General features: G+C 40.0%; 1 protein-coding gene across 1 annotated transcript; it reads right to left on the reverse strand.

Moving 5' to 3' along the window:
• Nucleotides 1-11965: 11965 nt before the first annotated feature.
• LOC137938318 (pentatricopeptide repeat-containing protein At2g34400-like) lies at nt 11966-13192 on the reverse strand. Its single transcript, XM_068783297.1, has 3 exons — nt 12475-13192; nt 12189-12376; nt 11966-12130 (listed from the first exon to the last, which is right to left on the reverse strand). Exons 1-3 carry the CDS (start codon nt 13190-13192, stop codon nt 11966-11968), a joined length of 1071 nt encoding a protein of 356 aa, XP_068639398.1.
• Between the last annotated feature and the right edge of the window lie 9320 nt (nt 13193-22512).

Consider the following 22512-nt stretch of genomic DNA (forward strand, 5'->3'; position numbering starts at 1 on the left):
AGGAATTTTTTGTTGAAACAAATTACTTTCTACAACTAAAAGGCCTTGTTAAGACATTTTTTTAAGGAAATGTGAGAAAAATATTTCTTGTAAAAATACATGTCTAGGCGCCATTAGTAGCTAATGTTTCCAGGAAACAATTTTCAAGCTGAAAATGCTTACCAGGAAAAACTTGTCATAAGGAAATTTTTGCTTAAACAAATTAATTTCTACTACTATAAGGCCTTGTTAGTACCTTTTTTAAGGAAATATAGGGAAAGTATTTCTTGTAAAAGTACGTCTCAAGGGACCATTCGTGCCTCATTTTTGTTGCAAACACTTTTCTTGCTTAAAATTCTATAAGGAAAATTTTGTGATGTGGCCTTTTTTTAAAACAAATTACTTTCTACAACAATAAGGCATTGTTAGTGTATTTTTTAGGAAATGCTGAAAAATTATTTCTAGAAAAAATACGTCTCCAAGGAAAATTAGTGCCTCGTGTTTCCTGGAAACAATTTTCTAGCTGAAAATTCACACTTGGAAAATTATATGATGTGACAATTTTATCTTAAACAACTTACCTCCTACAACTATAAGGCCTTGTTAGTGGATTTTTTCAAGAAAATAGTGGAAAACTATTTGTAGTAAAAATACATCTCCAGGGATCATATGTTTACTGAAAACACTTTTTAAGCTAAAAATTCTTTGCAGAAATTTTTTGTGATAATACAATTTTTTTCTTAAACATATTACATTATACAACTATTAGTCTTGGTTAGTGCATTTTTTTCAAGAAACGCTGGAAAAGTATTTCCAGTAAAAATATGTCTCTGGGGACCATTATTGCCTCATGTTTCATGGAAACACTTATCAAGAGGAAAAGTTTGTGATGCCTTTTTTCCAACTATAATTCCTTCTTAGAGCCTTTTTTTATGAAACGTTGGAAATGTCCTCTTAGCCAATGCATTTATTTATAGCTTTACAGTGTCCTTAGGGCTACAACATGATAAAAGAAGATACATAAAAGGAACATGTATTTACATCTTTATGCCATCTTTATGGAAAACATCCTATTTTACCCATATGCCACCACTTAGATGTGTGGACTTACTAGCCTTGATCTTGTGAACTTGAGCCCATCTTCCAACAAGGGACATCTGTTGATCAAATAGGCAGCGATGCTAATAGCTTTAGACCAGAACATCTTTGGGAATCCTGAATGTAATCTCATGCTCCTAGCACGCTCTTTTTGAGTTATGTTCATCCTCTCAGCCACACAATTCTTTTGAGGTTTTCCAGGAATGTTCTTCTTCATCTTGGTATCATTATCGGCACAATACCACTTGAAATCATCATCTATGTATTCTCCCCCATTATCTGACTGTAGACACTTCACCTTCAAATCTATCTCATTCTCAACTATTGCTTTTAATCTCTTGAAGGTATCAAAGACATCAAATTTCTTTTTTAGGAAATAAACCCATGTCTTTCTTCTTGCATCATCAATAAATGTCACATAGTAGTTAGAACTATCAAGGGAAGTAACAGTTGAAGGCCCCCACACATATGTGTGAACCAACTTCAATTTTACTATCTTTTGCTCATTTCTACCCTTAGAAAATCTAACCCTTTTCTGCTTGCCAAAAATACAACCTTCACAAATACTATTATTTACAGTTTTCAACCTTGGTAGCTTCCCTTTGGACTAAAGCACTTTCTTTCCCTTCTCACTCATGTGATCGAGCCTATAATGCCACAAGTTAGAATTAGCAAGAGCATTAGCAACTGCAACCATGTCTCTGCAACTAGAAGTGAAGTAAAGAGTTCCAGTTTTAACTCCTTGTATAACAACCATGACTCCCTTAGTGACTTTCCAGGTAACACCATTAAAAGTCACATTATGACCTTCATCGTCAAGCTGCCCTTACTGAAATCAAATTATGCATAGGTTTTGGCACATGTCTCACCTTGTAAATTTTCCACACTGTCCTGTTTCACATCCTCAAACTGACATTACCAATACTGACAATATCCAAAGGTTCTTCATTAGCAAGATATAGCTTCCCATGATCTCCAACAACATAATTCTCCATGATCTCACAATGTGCAGTGGTGTGAAAAGAAATTCCTGAATCAAACACCCAAGAGTCAATAGGGCTATCAACCAACAAGAGTAAAACATCTTGTATTTATTTAGTTACCGAATTTACAGCATTGTTTTTGTTTTTATTTTCATTTTCTTCGCTGCTCTGCAGTTTTTCTACATGTGACTTGACTTGCTAAAATTCATGCACTCCACATTCCTTGCGAATGTGGACTTGCTTCTTCCATTCCTTGATTTCTTGTTACCATTGCCCTTGATGGAATTCCTCTCGAAGTTCATGCCACTAGTATCGACACTTAAGGTAGAATTAGATGTCGATGATTCTCTAGAGTCCTTTCTACAAACTTCTGTTATGAAGTCAATAGCAAGCTGACTCATGCAAGGATGCCATGGCTGAGTCAATTACTTTGGCTGAGTCAGTTATTTAGTCATTAAGTTACTTAGTCAGTAAGCTATGTCAATTACTTAGTCATTAATTTTATTTACTTTAAATGTTGTGGAGGGGAAAATCTATAATTTTCTCTTGAACCTTTTTGACATGATCTCTATTTAGGGGTGTAAGGAATGGAAAAGAGACAAGTCTGAATTTAGGTCAAACAAAGGGTTTTGAGTTCTCCTAAACGAGCTAGGGTGTGTGCGTTCTCCTTAATGAACCTAGGGTTTTCAAGTTTCCCTTTGCCTTGATTTTCTTTTCTTCTCTTCTTCTTCCCTACGAATAGCTTTGTTAGATTCGGGATCTTAACAACATGGTATCAGAGCGGGAACACAATGAGCAATGCTTTGTCCCGAGAAAAATGGTTTGCCATACTCGATCTATTGGGAGAAATACACACATGGGTTTCAGCAGTGCGAAATGGGATGGATGAGTCTTCCAATATAATGTTTGAGACATTGCTAGAAATTGAGAAGCATCACGTTAAGGCCTCAGAGGGAAAGGTCACCGCTCTAGAAGATTAACAATTGCTGCCCATCGTTCGACCTCAAATCGCATCAGAACTGCCAGATTTGGGTTCGACCTCAAATCTCCCCTGTTCATGAAAACCTAACCTTCTTCCAAAAATTGAGACTAGAAATTTTTTAGCAGAGGAACCCCATGCTAAATTTTGGCCACGACTTGCTACTGCTCACTGAAACAAGCCAGGCACTCCTTCGTCATGAGGTATAAAAATCTTCTACCTAGTAGTTTCAATTGTTCGTCGTTAGCAGTTTATACGAACAGGAAGGTAAAACAAATCCAAAGATTTTCATTTCGAAGTGGAAATTTTTATAGTGGCGGAAGGAGAATCCGAAGTGAGCTTGAGAGCAAGAGCAGAGATGAAGAGCCTCGGGACACAGGACTTTCCTTGGGGTCGATTGATTTTGTGACCCCTAGAGACCGTAATGTCCTCGACGCTTGCACACCCAATGTTTTCAGAAAATACAAGCTTGGCAGGCTCATTGGCCAGGGACCCTTCGCCAAGGTTTATTACGCCAAGTCCGTCATTGATGGCACTGCATTACCCGTCAAGGTCATTGGAAAGAAGATCCTGGATGAGATCACCATGGTTCCAAGAATCCTCTGTGAGGTCTCCATCATTCAGGACTTGGACTTCGACTCTGCTTTCCAAAATAATTAGAGATTGAAGTTCGAAAGCCCTATTAGCTTTAGGGGTACCTCATATTGTAACTTATATGAAGCAATAGCAAAGCTCCTTACCAAACTTCTTGGACAGCCGGCGGTTTCTCTTATTCTACCTGACTGTAGAGCAGATAAAAAACTGGAGAAAAGGAAATGGCGACCACAATGGGAGAAATGGCGTCGACAGTAGGATATGCAATCAGGAACAGAGAATTCAAAAAAATTGCATATTGTGTTTGGGTTTCTGGCAGTGAATGTTTTCTCAAAGGTACAATCTACTTAAGTTATGGGCTATATGTGGGTCTTTGGATCAGGATGTTGAGTACCTAGCCGATGCTACCCAAAAGACTAACATGTTAGGAGCTGAAAGCATAGGTACTTAACCTAGGACCATAACATCACACCCACCTTCATGAGCCGATGACCACGGCGGCCACAATCTAACGACGACCCACTCTAGTTTCTACCAGGTCGCCCCCTCCACTCAGGACTCACGCCGCGGGGATTCGAACTCATGATGTAGCGCATGCTCTGATACCTAATGTTGAGCACCTAGCCAATACTACCCAAAAGACCGGCCTGTTAGGAGCGGAAGACATAGGTACTTAACACAGGACTCCTGGGAGGCTTTCTATTTCAATTTTTTGTTGACAATACAAGCTTCTCAAGAGACTGGGTTTTAGTGATGGAGAATATCCTTGGTTTTTCTCTATACCGAGGTCTATATGAGTTTGCACAGTATGCCTTTATGTACAAGTTAATTGTTTCAAAGAGGCTACTGATGTCAGCATTTTTGTCAACTTTAGCCTTGCTGCCTTGTATGGCATTGCAGTGGCAGCTCTTGGAATGTTGGACCACCATTGCTACTAGTGTGACCATTGATGCATATGGTCCCATTAGTGACAATGCTGGAGGTATTGCTAAGATGGCTGGCATGAGTCATAGGATATGCGAAATAACTATTGCCTTTGAGGCCGCTGGAACCACTACTACTGCTATTGGAAGGGGGTTTGCCATTGGTTCAGCCGCCCTGGTGTCTTTGGCTCTCTTTGGTGCCTTTGTGAGCCGTGCTGAAATTTCCACAGTGGATGTTTTGACACCTTAAGTCTTCATTGGGTTGATTGTGGGTGCAATGCTTCTATACTGGTTCTCCGCATTGTAATAGGAACTTCAATCCCAATGTTTGGGTGGACTCCTGATGTACTTTCATCCATTTTTCCCTCCATAAGATCAGAAGCTGCCTCTGGGCCATCCACTGTTTTCTGTTTGTTAGTTATTGAAGAAATAGATGCCTCATTAATGGCCAACACGCTATAGTTTATGGCGTTAGGCTTCCCCATATTTTCAGGACTTGTTATCTCTTCAAAATTTGTAGTTACATCCTTTTCCATGGAAGCCATATTACCTATTACATCAACCCGAAGTGTTTGGACAAGAGCCTCAGCTACATAACGGCTAGTCTCCTCCAAAACAACTTCAACTTGAACCCCACATCCAAAAATTTGAAGACTCACAGCCGCACAGATATTTTGTTCATCCAAAGAAAAACAAAGCCCCTCAAAAAAAAATTTCAGAATTTTCTATAAAATTATTTTTATGAATCCCGGCAGCCCCAGAAAAAATTACATGTCAAAATTCATACACCCAAAATTTCTCTGCTTCTCGGAACAGAAACACACTAGGCCAAAATTTCGAATTGGAAGTTCGTGGCCAAACAACATACATGGGATCCCGAAAATTAAACAGAAAACCCCTCTGTTTCGCAACACCAAAATTTTCATGGAACAATTTCGATGCCATTGGGAAAGAATTATGTAAAACATAGATGGATTTCAGAAAAGAGAAGACGAAATTTTGGAAAATTCGTCGCAAGAGTTTACCCCAGATTTTGTGGAAATTCGTTTGCCGTTGTGCTGCCATGACCGAGTTTGAGAAAAAATTTCGCCGACGGACCCGACGGAGTCTCTGCTTCTCCGGTGGTGAATCGTAGCCCGTTGGGGCTTCGCCGTTTGGGAGTTTTCCTTGTCGACGGTGATGAATCGACCTTCTGTCGGCCATGATAATGGATATTGGGAGGTCGAACCCAAATCAACTTTTATTGACAAGATTGTGTCCACATACCCCCTTCGATTTCGGATTTCTACGGTCTTTGGAGATTTTTTAGGTCCCCGTATTCGGATTTGGGGTCGTACCAGTATCGTCCACGACCTACTACGTCTTGGCAGAAAACCTTGCCGAATGCCCCAAATCGTGGTCCCGGTTGTGCGGCTTTGGCTCTCTCCCTGCGCTGAAATTTTGAAGGTTTCCGAGACATGGCCTTTCTGTCAGTCTGGATTTGTGGTTTCCCCCAAATCTTCCGGAGGGCCTTCGGCTGGTAAATGGCAAATTTTTTTTATTTTTCCAGGTCGTGGCCTGTTGCTCAATCCGAGACAACTTATGTTGTTTTCCCTTCTCCTACATCCTACTCAGGGATTTCAAGTCATATGACTTTTTCGGTGGCAATGCGACCAGAAAATACTTCTCTTGTTGTATCCAATTCTTTGTCAATTGCTCTATACTGTGCACGTCTTTCTTCCCATTGATCACACATGCCAATCCTTTTTTCTTGGGACATAGACGGGCTCATTGTGTTCCCACTCTGATACCAGTTATTATGGTCCCGGATCTGACACAAGGATTCATTGTTAAGGTTCCGGTTCGGCCTTGGGGAATTGTAGAACAACATGGAGAGGAAGATGAAAATCAATCGAAAACCCTAGAGCTCGTTGAGGAGAGCTCCAAGCCTGTTTAACCTAAATTTAACATAAAATCAATGTTTGTCTTTCTCATTACTCTTACCCCTTAAATAGGGTTCAACCTATTAGGGTTTAAGATAAAATATTACAAAAATACCCCTATAAATAAAATATTCCAAAAATACCCTTATAATTATAATATTCCAAAAATACCTATGGGGCCTAACTGAAATAAAATAATATAAATTAAATAAAAATAATTAAATATTTATATTATTGCATGCATAACATAATCGGAGTAGACGAAGCATTGAATCACCATCGTTGAAGTCATTCCTTGCTGCTGCAAAGGCAAGATGGAAGTGGCAAGCTCAAACGCATCCATCTCTTAGGAAACTTGCCCACATTGGTGAAGCAATTAGCGACCTATTCGGATTCCATATCACAATCTCTGGTCTGTGTCATTGTTGTTGTTTAAGGGGCGTTACAACAAGAATTTTGGTTTGGAATTTCTATTTAAGGGGTGTTCTAGATTTCCCGCTGCTATTGTTGTTTAGACATCTCATTAACAGAAAATACGCATCCTTTTAAGAAGCATAGTTTTTGGTTTGGATTTCTGTTTGAATATCTACATCTCATTAGCAGGAGATACATATCCCTTCAGCAATAGATCAAGGCTTTGTCAGATTTTGTTTTTCAGCAACAAAGGCAGCTTCGTCTTCGTTGGTATGGCTTATACAAGCTGCTGATTTACCGATTGATTTCCAGAAACTTATCTTGATCGTACTGCTGATTTTCTGGAAAATCCTCTAATCGGAACCTTGAATTTAATATATCGGGAAGAGAGTCTTTGTTTTTAATCGGAGTTCTTTGCTATCTTTTGAAGATAGAATCGTATCTTCGTGCTGTCAAATCTTCTAGCTAGTTTACTGAGCTGGCTCTAATCCTGCTCTGCTTGGCAATCACCAGCACCACAATGTTACCATTTCTGGCTGAAGATGCATCTTTTGATCCGAAGGTTTCTGCTTCGTATGAATCTGAGTTTATTTATGGAAGATATCTTGATTCTGTATTGTCACCTACTGCTGTTAATCTGAAGAAAATATTGTCGAGTTTCTGATTATAACTGTCACTTCATTGGCAGATCTTACTGCTGTTTTTAGGAAACTTCTGATTCTTCTCAGAGCTACTTCCTCAGGATCGCTTGTTCATCATTGACAGCCGCAACGATACCTCTATGCTCTCTCTGGTTTTCCGCTGTGTTCAGAAGCGGGGAAGACGATAAATAAATTAAATTTCCAACTTAGGTGTGTTGGATGATATCGTGGACTGCCATTTTATATAGGAAAATCTTATACACCATTTGTAGCAAACTAGGCGATGTTTTCTCACCCTCAGCTTGAGGGGGAGTATTACAAGATGGACCTAAGCCCACATGACTAAGGAAGACCCACACATCCAAATGTGTTAAAATATGGGTTCAAGCCCATAAGACCAAGGAAGGCCCACACATCCAAGAGATGTGAAAGATGGGCACATATAGTGATGGTAGGTTGGTAAATAAAGAGTCATCTCATAGAGATGGCATTGATGTAATTAGATTAAGTGCCAGAGCATAATTTTAATATTGTAGTTTCATTAATTTATAAATTGAGCTTTAAGGGAAAGGTTAGGACACAAGTCCATAACCACTTTCTTCTTCCTATTTTATCCCAATATATCATCTCTCCTTTTCTCCATGAGCTAAATGCATGGAATTCTGAAAATTAACACGGTATCAGAGCATTGATTTTCAGGACTCGTAGCTATGATTTTTAGGATTCCAAAAACCCTTTTATTTGTCATATTGATGGTTCATTTTTTGTAGTTCTTTTTATGTCATCTCCTTCAGCTCTATGATTATTTTATCTCTTTGGCTTTCTTTGCAACATTCTTGAGAGGAGAGTCTCCACCATTTGAGTGTTGAATCCTTTGCCTTCTGACATCACATGTCTCCAATTTAGTCATCAGTGGCTAGCCATATAGTGATAGTTTTATTACTAAAAAGAGTAGTACCAATGTCAAAAAAATGAAGAGATGTTTGTGATGTCGAGAAGACTAAAAAAACTTTTATTGTCATCTTTATATCAGAGTCGTATATGGTATTAGTATTACACCTTTGGTCTCTATCGACGAGCAAGATCTGATCTACGACGGGGAGATGGAGTGCGAGGAGGCGATGAAGAAGGCAGGGAAGGAGGTGCAGGTGCTATACAACTTTGGCCTCGGGCACTGATTCTACTTGAAAAAAAATCGCCATTGTCTCCATCCCCATCCAATCCACATCCACATGCATTTTCTACCACTCTTGTCAACTCATCTAAACTAGAGTAACCGGCTCAGAAAAGGAGAAAGTAGAAAGCTTCGCCTCCGATAAGTAGAAGCAGAGGTGTGCCACAACATCCACAACAACTACGATTCAAGCGCCTGTGATGGAGCTGGTGAATAGCAGATACTATTCTACTCTTCTAGTTGTTGTCTGGTTGCATGCTTTCCTCCTATAGCCATTGCCTTTGTCATCGTATCACGACGACACCAGTTTGCAGCTGAATAGCTATTCTTCACTAGATTATTTTTCTCTATCGCGGAAAGAGGTTTATGCCAAGAATACATTTGCTCTTGGTGCTATTTCCTTTTTTTGAAAATTCCTTGGCTCATCTCCTTGCATCAGGTCCATTGCCATTTACAGAGACTCATTAGTTATTGTTGTTATATCTATTTTTTGGAATGGCTCGTGACTATATCCCTTTGTGTTGCCATTTTTGGATGACAACTCTAATTATTTCAGAATCTCCTTATTGGTCCTCTACTATTTAAGTAACTTCTAAAGATAGAGTTTTTTCTGCTAGCCTTTCCTGCCCCAGCTAGATTGCCATTTTGGGAGGACGAAGATGATAGCCAGATTGATTTCACCAGCAAGTCTCGTAGCTGTCTCACCATTTGATATGCCGAGCTTCAATCACGGCTTGAAGATTTTCCACGATATTTCTGGAAGATGACTGCTCCATTGTGATGTTCAGGGATGGTGACTTCTTGAAAAATTAAATGTTTATTAAGTTAGGAAACTTGTTTTCATCCCAACACTGATTCAGCTTCGAGCCCAACTCAGACCAGACCTTGTCGGGTCAACCCACCGACCTGAGACTCATTGCGTGCCGCTCGGTTTACCTAGTGGGTTGGGTCAACTCAGTTCAGATCAACCTGACTCAGCCCACTTTTTTTCCTACCTCGGTTATACAGGTCCGGGTCCTGAGTTTTATACCTATTTCTTTCGTGACTCAACTACATTGGTCTACTACTTAACTCAGCTTGACATGGTCCCTTGGCTCCAACATGATATTATGTAGAATTAATTGACAACTTATTCCTTGATCAACATATTATTGGTGCACAACCTTCTAATGATCTTTGAGTGGATTATTTTATGGGTCCTTGAATTTTCATTATTTGGTACGTGTTATTGGGCCCATGCCCATTTCATTTGCTACTATTGTATCTCTTTGTCTGAGACATTATTATTGAAAGACTTGTTAGTTGTTGATTGTTGTCAGCATTGGTTATTTGATGAAGTAGAAAACATATGGTGGCCCCAAAATATTATCTTCTGGGTGATTACCTATTACACTCCTTAATTGGCATTTATTACTCTTGCCTATGGAGGGACATGATGATGGAGGAGTTTGATTACACTTCTAAGCAATTCCTAGAGACCCACTCCCTACAAAAGATAGGAATTTGCCCAACATCCAACATGAGTTATTTGACTGGAGTATGTAGCGATGTCTTACGGCTAGGAGTGATTTTACTCTCACTTATATTATCCCAATTGGGCCAATTGGAAGAGACCACCGGCTTGAGGGGGAGTGTTGGAAGATATGGTGAACTACCATTTTATATGAGAAGATCCTATACGCCATTTGTAGCAAGCTAGACGTTCATGTTGTTCTCTCACCCCAAACTTGAGGGGGAGAGTTGGAAGATGGGCCCAAGCCCACACAACCAAGGAAGGCACACATATCCAAGTGTGTTAGAAGATGGGCTCAAGCCCATAAGACCAAGGAAGTCCCACCCATCCAAGAGATGTGGAAGACGAGCTCAAGGCTCTTAGACCAAGGAGAAGGTCCATAGGCCCATATAGTGATGGCAAGATGGTAAATAAATAGTTATGTCATAGAGATGGCATTGATGTAATTAGGTTAAGTTTTAGGGGCATAATTGTAATACCATAGTTTCACTAATCTATAAATTGAGCTTCAGGGGAAGGGTTAGGACACAAGTCCATAACCTCTTTATTCCTCCTAGTTTCTCCCAATTTATCATCTCTCCTTTTCTCCATGAGCTAAATCCATGGATTCCTAAAAATCAATAAGGTGTTGTAGAGATTTTATTCTGTCGAGTGACCCGAACCGGGTTTGTTCTGTTCCATATGGTAAACCCAACGGGCGAGCGCCAGACTCATTCTGTTCCGCTTGGGTTAACTCAGTGGGTTGGGTCAACTCGGTCTAGGTCAACCCGACTATGCCCTCTTGTTTATTTTCCTATGTTATATGTGTTCGGGTCATGAGTTCTCTATTGATTTCTCTTGCGAATCAGTAATATTGGTCTGATATCTGACTCGGCTCAACTTGGTTCCTTGTCTCTGGCTGGATTATTATTTTAAAGTATTGGCAGCTTATTCCTTGGTCAGTATATTATTTTGTGCACAAACTCACAACAAATTATTTTAAGGATAATTTTTTAAGGATTTTTATTATTTGGTACGTATTATTGGGCCCAAGCCCATTTCATTTGTTGTTAATATGTCTCTTTGGCTGAGACATTATTATTGAAGGACTTCTCACTTGATGATTTTTGTCAGCAATGGTTATTCTGATGAAAAAAAAGCACATGGTGGCCCCAGAATATTATCTTCTGGGTGATTACTCTTTACCCCTCCTTAATTGGTATTTTTTATTCCTACCATTTGAGAGTCGGTGTTTTGTGGAGGGATACAATGATTGAAGAGTTTTATTACACTTCAAAGGAATGCCTATAGACCCACTACCTACAAAAGATAGGAGTGTGCCCAACATCCAGCATGAGTTATTTGACTCGAGTATGGAGCAATGTCTAATAGCTAGGAGTGATTTTGTTACAGTCCCAAATCTCACACGGTGATTCACAGTGGGACAAGATGAAGGAAGAAGAAAATCAAGCCGAAGGGAAACTTGAGACCCGAGGTTTGTTGACCTGAACGCACATCCCTCAGCTCGTTTAGGAGAACTCAAAAATCCTTTCTTTAACCTAAAATCAAGACTTCTCTTTTCCATTCTTTTCACCCCTTAAGTAGGGTTCAAGAGTACAAAATTAAAAATATACCCCTCTATGCCATTCAACTTGAAAAGTAAATAAACTTAATGACTTAACTTAATAACTAAATAACTTAAAAACTAAGTAATTTAATGACTAAGTAATAGACTCAGCCATGTCGCCTCTGAATGACTCGGCTTGCTATTGAGTCCATAGCATTACTCCCCTCTGGAGAAAGAGCTTGTTCTCAAGTTCGAAGATAGGGTAAGCTTGGTGGAGTGTCTCCATGTCCTCCCCTGGGCCAGTCGTGTCATCTGTGGCATTTGTTGGGAGATTTTGTTCCTCTTCTTGTTTGATGTTGCTCGTCTACAGAAAGTTGGTTGATGTCGTCTTGCACTGCTTGGGAAAACCATTTTTCACACACTTCCATGCTTGTTGGACTATGTGCTCCATCCAAAATGAAAATGAGACCTCCAAATTTACAACTACCCTTACTTTGTGTAGTAGCATGTGGGTCAAGATTAGCCATGCACCAAAAGTGTGCGAACTTGGGACTGATGTCAGATATAGTCAACATTTCATTAAAACACTTGTGGCCCTCTGATATTAATCCTGCATGAATATAAGCATAGAATAGACCAATAAAGGTAATTTCCTTGGTCAACACATTTTCTTTGATGTTGCCTTGGCACCCATTTTGTTATTGGAACTTTGTCCCACCATTGCCGCAAGATATCCATGAATACAGTGTCCGAACATCATTGTATTCCAACAACTTAAATTTCTATGTGATATTTGGTAAAAAATTCTTCTAGTATCATCCACCTGAAGTACCTTGACAAGCATGTCATGAAACTGGTTACCAACATCATACACCCTACATACCAGTGGTTGGGCAATTTCAAATTGACACACAAATCCGATTTTTGAAATCCAAATAGGATTCAATTGATTCATAATTACTTCTGTCCACCCCAGTTCTTCCAGTGTAGCATATCTTTTCTTTGCGTAAACTATTGCCCTAGGATCCCCCAATTTCCAGTGACCATTAGTGAGTGCATTCCATGCTAGTAAAACTTTTTGGTCCATTCTATCAAGTACATAATGAACAATCTTGATTTCTCCACATTTGGCATCCATGTAAATAAGACATGTTACAACAAACACCTCATATAACAAACCAGTCCATATAGTTCTTCCAGGAATTACCATTCCTTGTCGCATAGATCCTAAATGGGATAAAGCAGGGAGAAGGCTTATAATAATACCCTGATCTACTAGTATGCCTTCAGACTTACCCAAAACATGGAAAAGCTTAATTGCCCCATCAGCAAGCCCATTCTTTGCAAAACCATTGAGGATAGTGTTCCATGACATCACATCTTTTATGCAGAATCCAGCTCTCATGGTATGCCAAAGTACCCACATCTCGAAAGGGCATTTCATCAATTGTTTGGTAAGCACAAGGAATACCCCCAAACTTGGAATACATGTGCATCAAAGAAGTTACCACAAACACATCTCCACACATTTCATAATCATCCAAAATAGCATTCCCACAACCCCCACCTGATCGAAGAATTTCAACGAATAAGTGTCCTAGCGGACACTACTTCTCCGTAGGCTGAATACATGTGACCCAAAAAATCCCCATCGCAAATTTTTAATACTAGAGCCTGAACTCCTTCCAAATCACCAGTGGAAGCCAATATATCAACAAACAACACATAACGTTCAAGCTTATGCGAGTAACCTTTCTGGTTCTCAGCCCAACTGAACACCCTCAACACCATTGTAAAGTTTTTTCTTACAAAGTCTAGGGACTTGAGAATGGACAAGACAAAATTTGGAGAAAATCGGTTTTGAAACTTGCCACAAAATTCGGTCAAGTCGGTTTCCAACTTGGAGGCCGAGAGCGAGAGTGAGAGGCTGCAACTCGATGGTCACAATTTCAGATCGAAACCAACTAGTCTAGACTTCTCATCTTCCACCAAAGAAACTATTTCCACTCCGAAATCAAAATCTCAAGATTTTTATGCCCCCTGATGAAGTAGAGCCTGATCTGTTGCCGATGGCAAACAACTGCAACATGGGGCTTCTCCGCTCGGAAATTTTCCGTCTCCAATTCTGGGAGAAGTTTAGGTTGCCTTGAACAGGGGAGATTTGAGGTTGAACCAAAATTTGGCTGTTCTGACGCGATTTGAGGTCGAATGATAGGCAGCAACTGTTCATCTTCCGAAGCGGTGACCTTCCCCTCTAAGGCCTTATAGTGATGCTTCTCAATTTTGGCCAATCTCAAGTCTTCCACCCTTCAATCTAGGGGTGGATTTCTTCCAAACATCATACCCCACATCCCATTGATTTTTTGGTCGTTTCTTTTCATTCGTTCCTCACTTTTTGCCCGCATTGCTGCATTTTCTACCCTCATTGCTACAAATCGCACCTCTCTGGCAATTGCTTCGAAGCTTGTAACTCCTAGACGAATCACCCATGTTCAAGCTCTTATACCAAGTTGTTACGGTTCTGGATCTCACATGATGATTCACAGGGGGAGAAGATGAAAGACGAAGAAAATCAAGTCGAAGGGAAGCTTGACCATAGGTTCGTTGAGGAGAACGCACACCCCGGGGCTCATTTAGGAGAACTCAAAAATCCTTTGTTTAACCTAAAATCAAGACTTCCCTTTCCCATTCCTTTCACCCCTTAAGTACAGTTCAAGAGTACAAAATTACAGATATGCCCCTCCATGACATTCAACTTGAAAAGTAAATAAATTTAATGACTTAACTTAATTACTAAGTAACTTAATGACTAAGTAACTGACTCAGCCAAAGTAATTGACACAATCACGTCGCCTCTGAATGACTCAAGCTACTATTGAATCCATAACAGATTTTACTCTCACTTATATTATGACAGTTGGACCTCTTGGAAGAAACCACCAGCTTGAGGGGGAGTGTTGGAAAATATGGTGGACTGCCATTTTATACAGAAGATCCCATACAACATTTGCAGCAAGTTGGGTTTTCATTATGTTCTATCAGCCCCAACATGAGGGGGAGTGTTGGAATATGGGCCCAAACCCACATGACCAAGGAAGGCCCACACATCCAAGAGATGTGGAAGATGGGCTCAAGGCCCGTAGACCAAGGAGAAGGCCCACAAGCCCATACAATGATGGTAAATAAAGAGTCATCTCATAGAGATGGCACTGATATAATTAGTTTAAGTACCAGGGGCATAATTATAATATTGTGGGATTATTAATCCATAAGTTGAGCTTCAAGGGAAGGGTTAGGATACAAGTCCATAACCTCTTCTTCCTCAAGTTTTCTCCAATATGTCATCTCTCCTTTTCTCCATGAGCTAAATCTATGGAGTCCTAAAAATCAACATCAATAAACTGATGAAAACCAAAAAATTCTTCTAGCTTGTTTCCATCTAGAAGGAGATATGTGTGTTGGTTCCAAGAGAACAACCACACCAGCCCTCTTATCACTTGGCATGTGTTTGTACAAGATCTATGCATATGATTTGGGCCAACCAATATCGAGATTTTGATTCTCTTCTCATAAAGCTCAAGCAAAGTGGCTCCATCAAAGAGTACCAAACAAAGTTTGAATGCATAGTCAACTGAGTCCATTGGCTCAAGTTGGTAGATTCATTGGAGGCCTTAAACAAGAAATACCAAGTGAGGTAAGGTTATACCATTCTACAATCCCTATTGGAAAAATTTACTATGCTCACATACAAGAAGAAAAATTACCCCTCCTATGTTTCAAACTTAAGTGTTCTGTTATGGACTCAATAGTAGGCTGAGTCATTCAGAGGTGTCGTGGCGGAGTCATTTAGTTATTCAGTTAATTGCATTTTTCAATTTGCTTTTACTTCATTTTTATTTCAATTGAAGAGTTAATATGCCATAGGGGAATTATTTTAATTCCTTCTCTTGAACTCTTGTTGGCACCAAACCTACTTAGGGGGGAACGAGGAATGGGAAAAGACAATTCTGATTTTAGCCTAAATAGGGATTTAGAGTTCTCCTCAATGAGCTCTAGGGTTGCAGTTATCCTCAACGAGCTCAAATGTCCAAGTTCCCTTTTGAATTATACTTTCTTCTCTTTTCTTCTTTCTCTTTTCCATTTTCCAAAACCATGAGTGACCTTAGCTGTGCTGAACCCGTCCCCAAAACTCTGGATTACCCTTTCTAGCGCCGTGTTACAAGATCCATGACCCGGGACCATAACAACTTGTTATTAGAGCAGGGTAACATGGGTGATATGTCCAGCAATGAAGAGTTGAGAGCCATGGTCAGAGAGATGCAGGACGCAAAGGCCGAACAAGAGGTGAGAATGACAAATTTCGGCCAGCAGCTAGAACAAATTCCAAGTATTATCCTACAAATGGAGATATTCTCAGGTATGGTTTCAGATCTTTTGGTTGCAAGAAACCCAACCCCAGACCGAAGGGGGGGAGTACAACTCGCACAGTAGAAAGGGGGAGAAGCATGCAAGGCGCACTGGTGTCCATGCACAACAGGGTGGAGGTACAATACCCAGGTATACAAAATTGGATTTTCCCACTTTTACTGGGCTAGACAACCCTTTAATTTGGTTGCATAGATGTGGCAATTTTTTTTTAATCAAGGGACACCTGAATTTGATAAGGTGGGACTGGCCACCTTCCACATGCTTGTTGAAGTGCAGTTATGGTTTCATCAAGTAGAATCTGAGAGATTGGTGCTAGATTGGGAGGAATTTAAAGAGTTATGTACTATAAGATTGAGCCCTCCAGCACTCAGCAACCCGTTGGGGGATTTGGTCCTATTAAGACAAACCGGATCCATGGACCATTATCATAAACAATTACAAGAAAAATTGGCTCAAGCAAGCAGGAAGGTTAGAGTCGACCAGCAAGTAAATTTGTTTACAGCAGGCCTTAATGAGTCTTTGAAGTTAGAGGTGGAACTCCATGCACCTGCTGATTTGGCATGAGCAATGGATTTAGCTCAAGCACTAGATGCAAGACAGAAAGTTCAAAGTTGGATGACTAGTTGGCAAGGAGGAGGAACTACTCACCTTAGGTGACCTTGCCAACAATGCGGCCACCCAAAAATACACCGACTAATACTATGGCAGTAGATAAAAGGACAAACCACCATTGAAATATATAAAAAAAAATATCTAGTTTAGAAATGGCTGACCGCAAGGCGAAAAACCTATGTTATAACTGTGATGAACCTTACAGAGCAGGCAACCAATGTAAAAGATTGTTCTGGTCGGAGTTAGATGCATTGGGATAAGGAGAATCGAATGAAGGTCCTCAAGAGGAGGACGAACCAGAAATTTATTTGAATGCAATAATTACTAGACAGAAGTCAGCCAAAAGTATGCAAGTACGGGCAAGGGTTCTAGACAAGGAACTTGTGGGGTTAGTGGACTCTGGAAGTACCCACATTTCTTAAGCTAAACAGCTGCTAAACATCTTCAACTTGGGATCCAACCTCACCCAATTGCCATGGTTTTAGTTGCCAATGGTGAGAAAATCCATAGCTATGGGATCAACAAGGCAGTAAAGTTTTCAATTGGTAACACTCATTTTACCACTGAATTTTTTGTCATACTATTAGCTGGATTTGATATGGTACTTGGAATCAAATGGTTGCAAACCTTGGGCCCAATTTTGTGGGATTTCTCTGTTATAACAATGAGTTTTGTGTCGGAAGGAAGCCAAGTAATGCTAAAGGGCAGTCAAGCTGAAGTGGCACATCATATCCACCTACTACACAAATAGGAACCATCGGACAACACGCTAGAAAAGTGACAGGAAGAGTTCATAGACTTGTTTCAGGAGCTTTCAGGGCTGCCTCCATTGAGGCACTGTGATCATAGAATTTGTTTAAAATCTGGATCAGATGTGGTGGTTATTAGACCATATAGGTATCCACACCTCCATAAAGATGAAATAGAATGGCAGAGCCAAGCCTTGCTGGAATAGGGCCTTATTTGCAACAATTGTTCCTCATTCTCTTCACCAGTCCTTCTAGTTATGAAACATGATGGCACATGGAGATTTTGTGTGGACTACAAGGAGCTAAATGTAAAAATAGTCAAAGACAAGTTTCCCATACCAGTAGTGGATAAGCTATTGGATGAATTGCATGGTTTTCAAATTTTTACCAAGTTAGATTTATGATCGGGTTATCATCAAGTTAGAATGCATCCTTCCAATATTGAGAAAATAGCATTCGTACTCACCAAGGACATTTTGAGTTCGTGGTGATGCCACTCGGGTTATCCAATGCACCTTCCACATTTCAAGTTTTGATGAATGAGGTGTTCCATGGCTATCTCCAAAAGTTTGTGTTAGTCTTCTTTGGTGATATTTTGATTTACAACATATCAAGGGACAAGCATTTGGAAGACTTTTCCAACTTCTCCGAGCACATCACCTCTACTTGAAATGCTCTAAATATTCATTTGGGGAACCCCAAGTTCTTGGCCACATAATCTCAGTAAAGGGTGTAACTGTGGACCTAGAAAAAATTACAGTGGTCACCAATTGGCCACAACCGCACAACATTTCAGCCATAAGAGAATTTTTGGGGTTAGTAGGATATTATCGGAAGTTCATAAAAAATTTATGGAACGCTGGCCATTCCCTTGACCAGTCTTCTCAAACACAATGCCTTCAATTGGAGCGATGTGGCTATAGACTCTTTCAATGCACTCAAATAGGCTTGAGCTTCCACCCCAGTCCTGCAATTGCAAGACTTTGAGGCCTTATTTTTGGTTGAGTGTGACACTTCCGAGGGAGGTATTGGGGCGGTTCTACTACAAACTCAGCATCCCATTGCATAATTGGCTGCAAATTAGTGGCACATCACGAGAAGTTACTCGCTTATTATTGAGAGCTAATTGGTTTGGCCAAGGCTGTTCAACATTGGTGGCCATACTTGCGGGGACGCACCTTCCTCATCCGCACTGATCATTACAGCTTCAAAATTTTTACTGGAGCAATGCATCTCTACTTCTCTATAGCGGCATTAGAATAGAAAATTAATGGGATTTGACTTTATGATGAAACATAAGTTGGGCAAATAGAATAAGGTGGTTGTTGCCTTATCCCGACGTTTGGACGAACAACACCAATTATATGCGATTAGTCAGCCAAAGTCTCTCCTGTTAGACTCCATTAAAGAGGACCATTAGACTACTCTAGCACTCCAAGAATTGTCTCATAAGATTACGGCAAGGACAATGGACTCCAAGTGGGATATCCAGGACAACATTATAATGTATGACAATTGTATCTATTTACAACACTCCTTTTCCTTGATTGTAGTAATTTTATCCACTTATCATGATAGCACTCATGAGGGTGTTCAAAAGACGTTGCATCGGATTAGAGCAGATTTTTCTTGCATTGGATTAGGGCCAATTTTTTTCTTGCAGATTACGTGACCTCGTGTCATGTATGCCAATGTGACAAGGCTGAACATTTATCACCAGTTGGCATCCTTCAACCACTAATCCTTCCCACACAGGTTTGGGTTGATCTTTCCATGGACTTCATTGATGGCCTCCCCAAAACTTATGGAAAATCCATCCTATTTGTGGTGGTTGAAAAATTTTCAAAGTACTCTCACTTTATTCCATTGGCTCATCCTTATACGGCTTCCAGAGTAGCTCAAGTGTTTTTAGAAAATATTGTTTGTTTGCACGGCATTCCGAAGTCCATCATGAGTGATCATGATGCAGTCTTTACCTGCCATTTTTGGAGAGAGCTTTTCCAATTATGCGGTACCAAACTCAACTTTTCATCTTCTTTTCAACCTCAATCCAATGGCCACCCTGAGGTTGTTAACCGTACGGTGGAAATGTATTTACTGTGCTTTGTGGGTGACCGCCCTAAACGATGGTTCGAATGGCTTCCATGGGCAGAACATTGCTACAATACATCTTTTCATACAACTTTGCAAGCTACCCTTTTCAAGGTTCTCTATGACAGGGATCTTCTACGATTTTTTTCATATATTTGGCTCCACCAGAGTTGAATTTCTTGACTAGGCATTGCTGGACCATGATCAAGTACTCCAAGATGCTACCCAACATCTCAAGAAAGCTTAGGCTCGGATGAAGGAATACTATGACAAGGGGCACAAAGATGTTACAGACAACCCAGGTGATTATGTGTGGCTCCGCCTCCAACCCTACCATCAACATTCCATTGCTGGCCCCTGCCACAAGCTATCACCCAAAATTTTTGGGCCCTTCACGGTTATCCAGGGCATCGGCCGAGTGGCTTACCAGCTTCAACTTCCACCACACTCTCAACTTCATAATGTCTTTCATGTGTCACTCCTCAAACCATTCAAGGGTACAAATCCACCTCCATTCTTACCTCCAGTGATAGAGGGGCATGTTATCCTCTCTCCAGCCACAATTTTGCAAGCTTGACAAATTCATAATAGGTGGGAGGTTCTCATCCAGTGGCTAACACATATGAAGCATCTGCAACATGGGAAGATCTGGAGACATTCCGCCAAGCCTACCTTACCTTTGAGCATGAGGACAAGTTCTTTCTCCAAGGGAAGTGATGTTATGGACTCAATAGCAGGCTATGTCATTCAGAGGCGCCGCGGCTGAGCCATTTAGTTATTCAGTTAATTGCTTTTCTTTCAATTTGTTTTTACTTCATTTTTATTTCAATTGAAGAATTAATATGTTGTAGGGGCATTATTTTAATTATTTTTCTTGAACTCTTGTTGGCACAAACCCTACTTAAAGGGGAAAGAGGAATGGGAAAAGACAAGTCTGATTTTAGCCTAAATTGGGATTTGGAGTTCTCCTCAATGAGCTCTAGGGTTGGAGTTCTCCTCAACTAACCCAAAGGTCTAGATTCCCTTATGAATCTGATTTTCTTCTCTTTTCTTCTTTCTCTTTTCCATTTTCCAAAACCAATAGTGACCTTAGCAGTGCAAAACTCATCCCCAAAACTCTGGATTACCCTTTCCAGTGCCATGTTACAAGATCCATGACCCGGACCATAACAGTTTCTCAAATTACTTTAGTTGAGATCAGTCGGTTAAGAGATTCCTTATAACTAGAGATCTCTTAGGACATTTGGCTAAACCAGCTCCACCCATAGATGAAGTTGATAATTTCTATATTAAATGGCTCAAGAAGGACACAATTGTCATTAGTTGGCTAATTGACAACAAGGAGGAAACTATATGATGTGTTTAATAACATGTTTATTACTAAATAAGGATAAAACTTGCATGATTTCTTGGCTAGGTTTAGAGGGGTGATTAATGAGTGGGAAATTTTCTCAAACCTAGTCCATTGATATATCGGTTCAAGAAAAACAATGGGAGGCCTTAGCAGTTGCTATTTATTTGTCAAATATCAAGTTATTTCTTGAAGTGGAAAAATCTCAACTCCTTAGCTCCTCCACATTTTCATCTTTTGATGACATAAGTGAAATATTACTTCAGATACGAGATCCTTCCTCCACCTCTCAAACTAATGTATCATCTGCTATGTAGTCAGGAAATAGGGGTAAATCTTCTACCACCCGAGGGCACGGTAGAAATTATAGAGGAGGCCGAGCAAGAGGTGGTAGAAGTGGCTCAGGTCCTTCAAGGTTAGACAAATGTGTCTGCACTCACTATGGTGGAGTAACCATCTGGTCGATACCTATTGGAAGCTTCATGGCAAACCGAACTGGGTCATTGCCAACCAAGCCTCGGTTCAAAATGAGAATAATGCTACCCAATCTAAGTCACAAAGAGAAAAGAAGAGTATCACCGATGATGATTATGATATCTTATAAAGGATAAAAACTTTGATGGTATCCCCTCCATCTTTTTTTGCATCTTCAACTACTACTACTACTGCCACTACTTTGGGTATAATTTCTCCAACTTCATCCTCTTTATCTTTTGGATCATCGACTCAGGGGCCTCCGAGCATCTTATAGGTAATAAGAGTCTATTAAATTTCCTATAGCCATGTCTACCAAATAAGTTTTTTTACCATGGTTAATGGATCCATAACCAAAGTTCTTGGGAAGGGATCCTCCTCTATTACACCATCCCTTTCGCTTAATTATGTCCTATTTGTCCCTCAATTTCCCTTAAATGTTTTTATTTGTTAGCCATTAAACAAAATGTTTTAATTTCTCCATAACCTTCTCACCTTCTTCATGTGTTTTCCAGGATCTCACAACTAAGCACATGATTATGGCGGCCATGAACAAAGGAGCATTTATTACTTAAACTCTCTTCCACTCACTGCAATTGCCACTTCTTGGACAAAGGCAAGGTTGCGACACAACCGGTTTGGTCATCCATCAGTAGCATTGCTTCAGAGCTTATTTTCATTTTTAAAAACTTTATCAAATTTCAATTGTTAAGTCTATCAATTGAGCAAACACCAGAGGACAACATATTCTCCTCGAAATAAACTTAAAGGTGTTGCTCCCTTTCATTAATTCATTTAGATGTATGGGGACCCTTAAATGTCTCGAAGATATCTCAAGTTAAATATTTTGTCACCTTTGTTGATGACTTCACTAGAGTAACATGGCTATTTTTTTTTAAAGAACGATCTGAATTTTTTTCCATATTTAACTCTTTTCATGCTATGGTGTCCACACAATTTGGAAAACAAATACAATTGTTTGATTGAATAATGCCAAAAGGTGAATTTCAATCCTTTTTGTCATGATAGTGGTATTATTCA

Source organism: Aristolochia californica, unplaced genomic scaffold, assembly GCF_029961685.1.
Source record: "Aristolochia californica isolate CCGP_79_NKW_82.1479 unplaced genomic scaffold, dmAriCali1.0.hap1 SCAF_8, whole genome shotgun sequence".
Classification (NCBI taxonomy): Eukaryota; Viridiplantae; Streptophyta; class Magnoliopsida; order Piperales; family Aristolochiaceae; genus Aristolochia; species Aristolochia californica.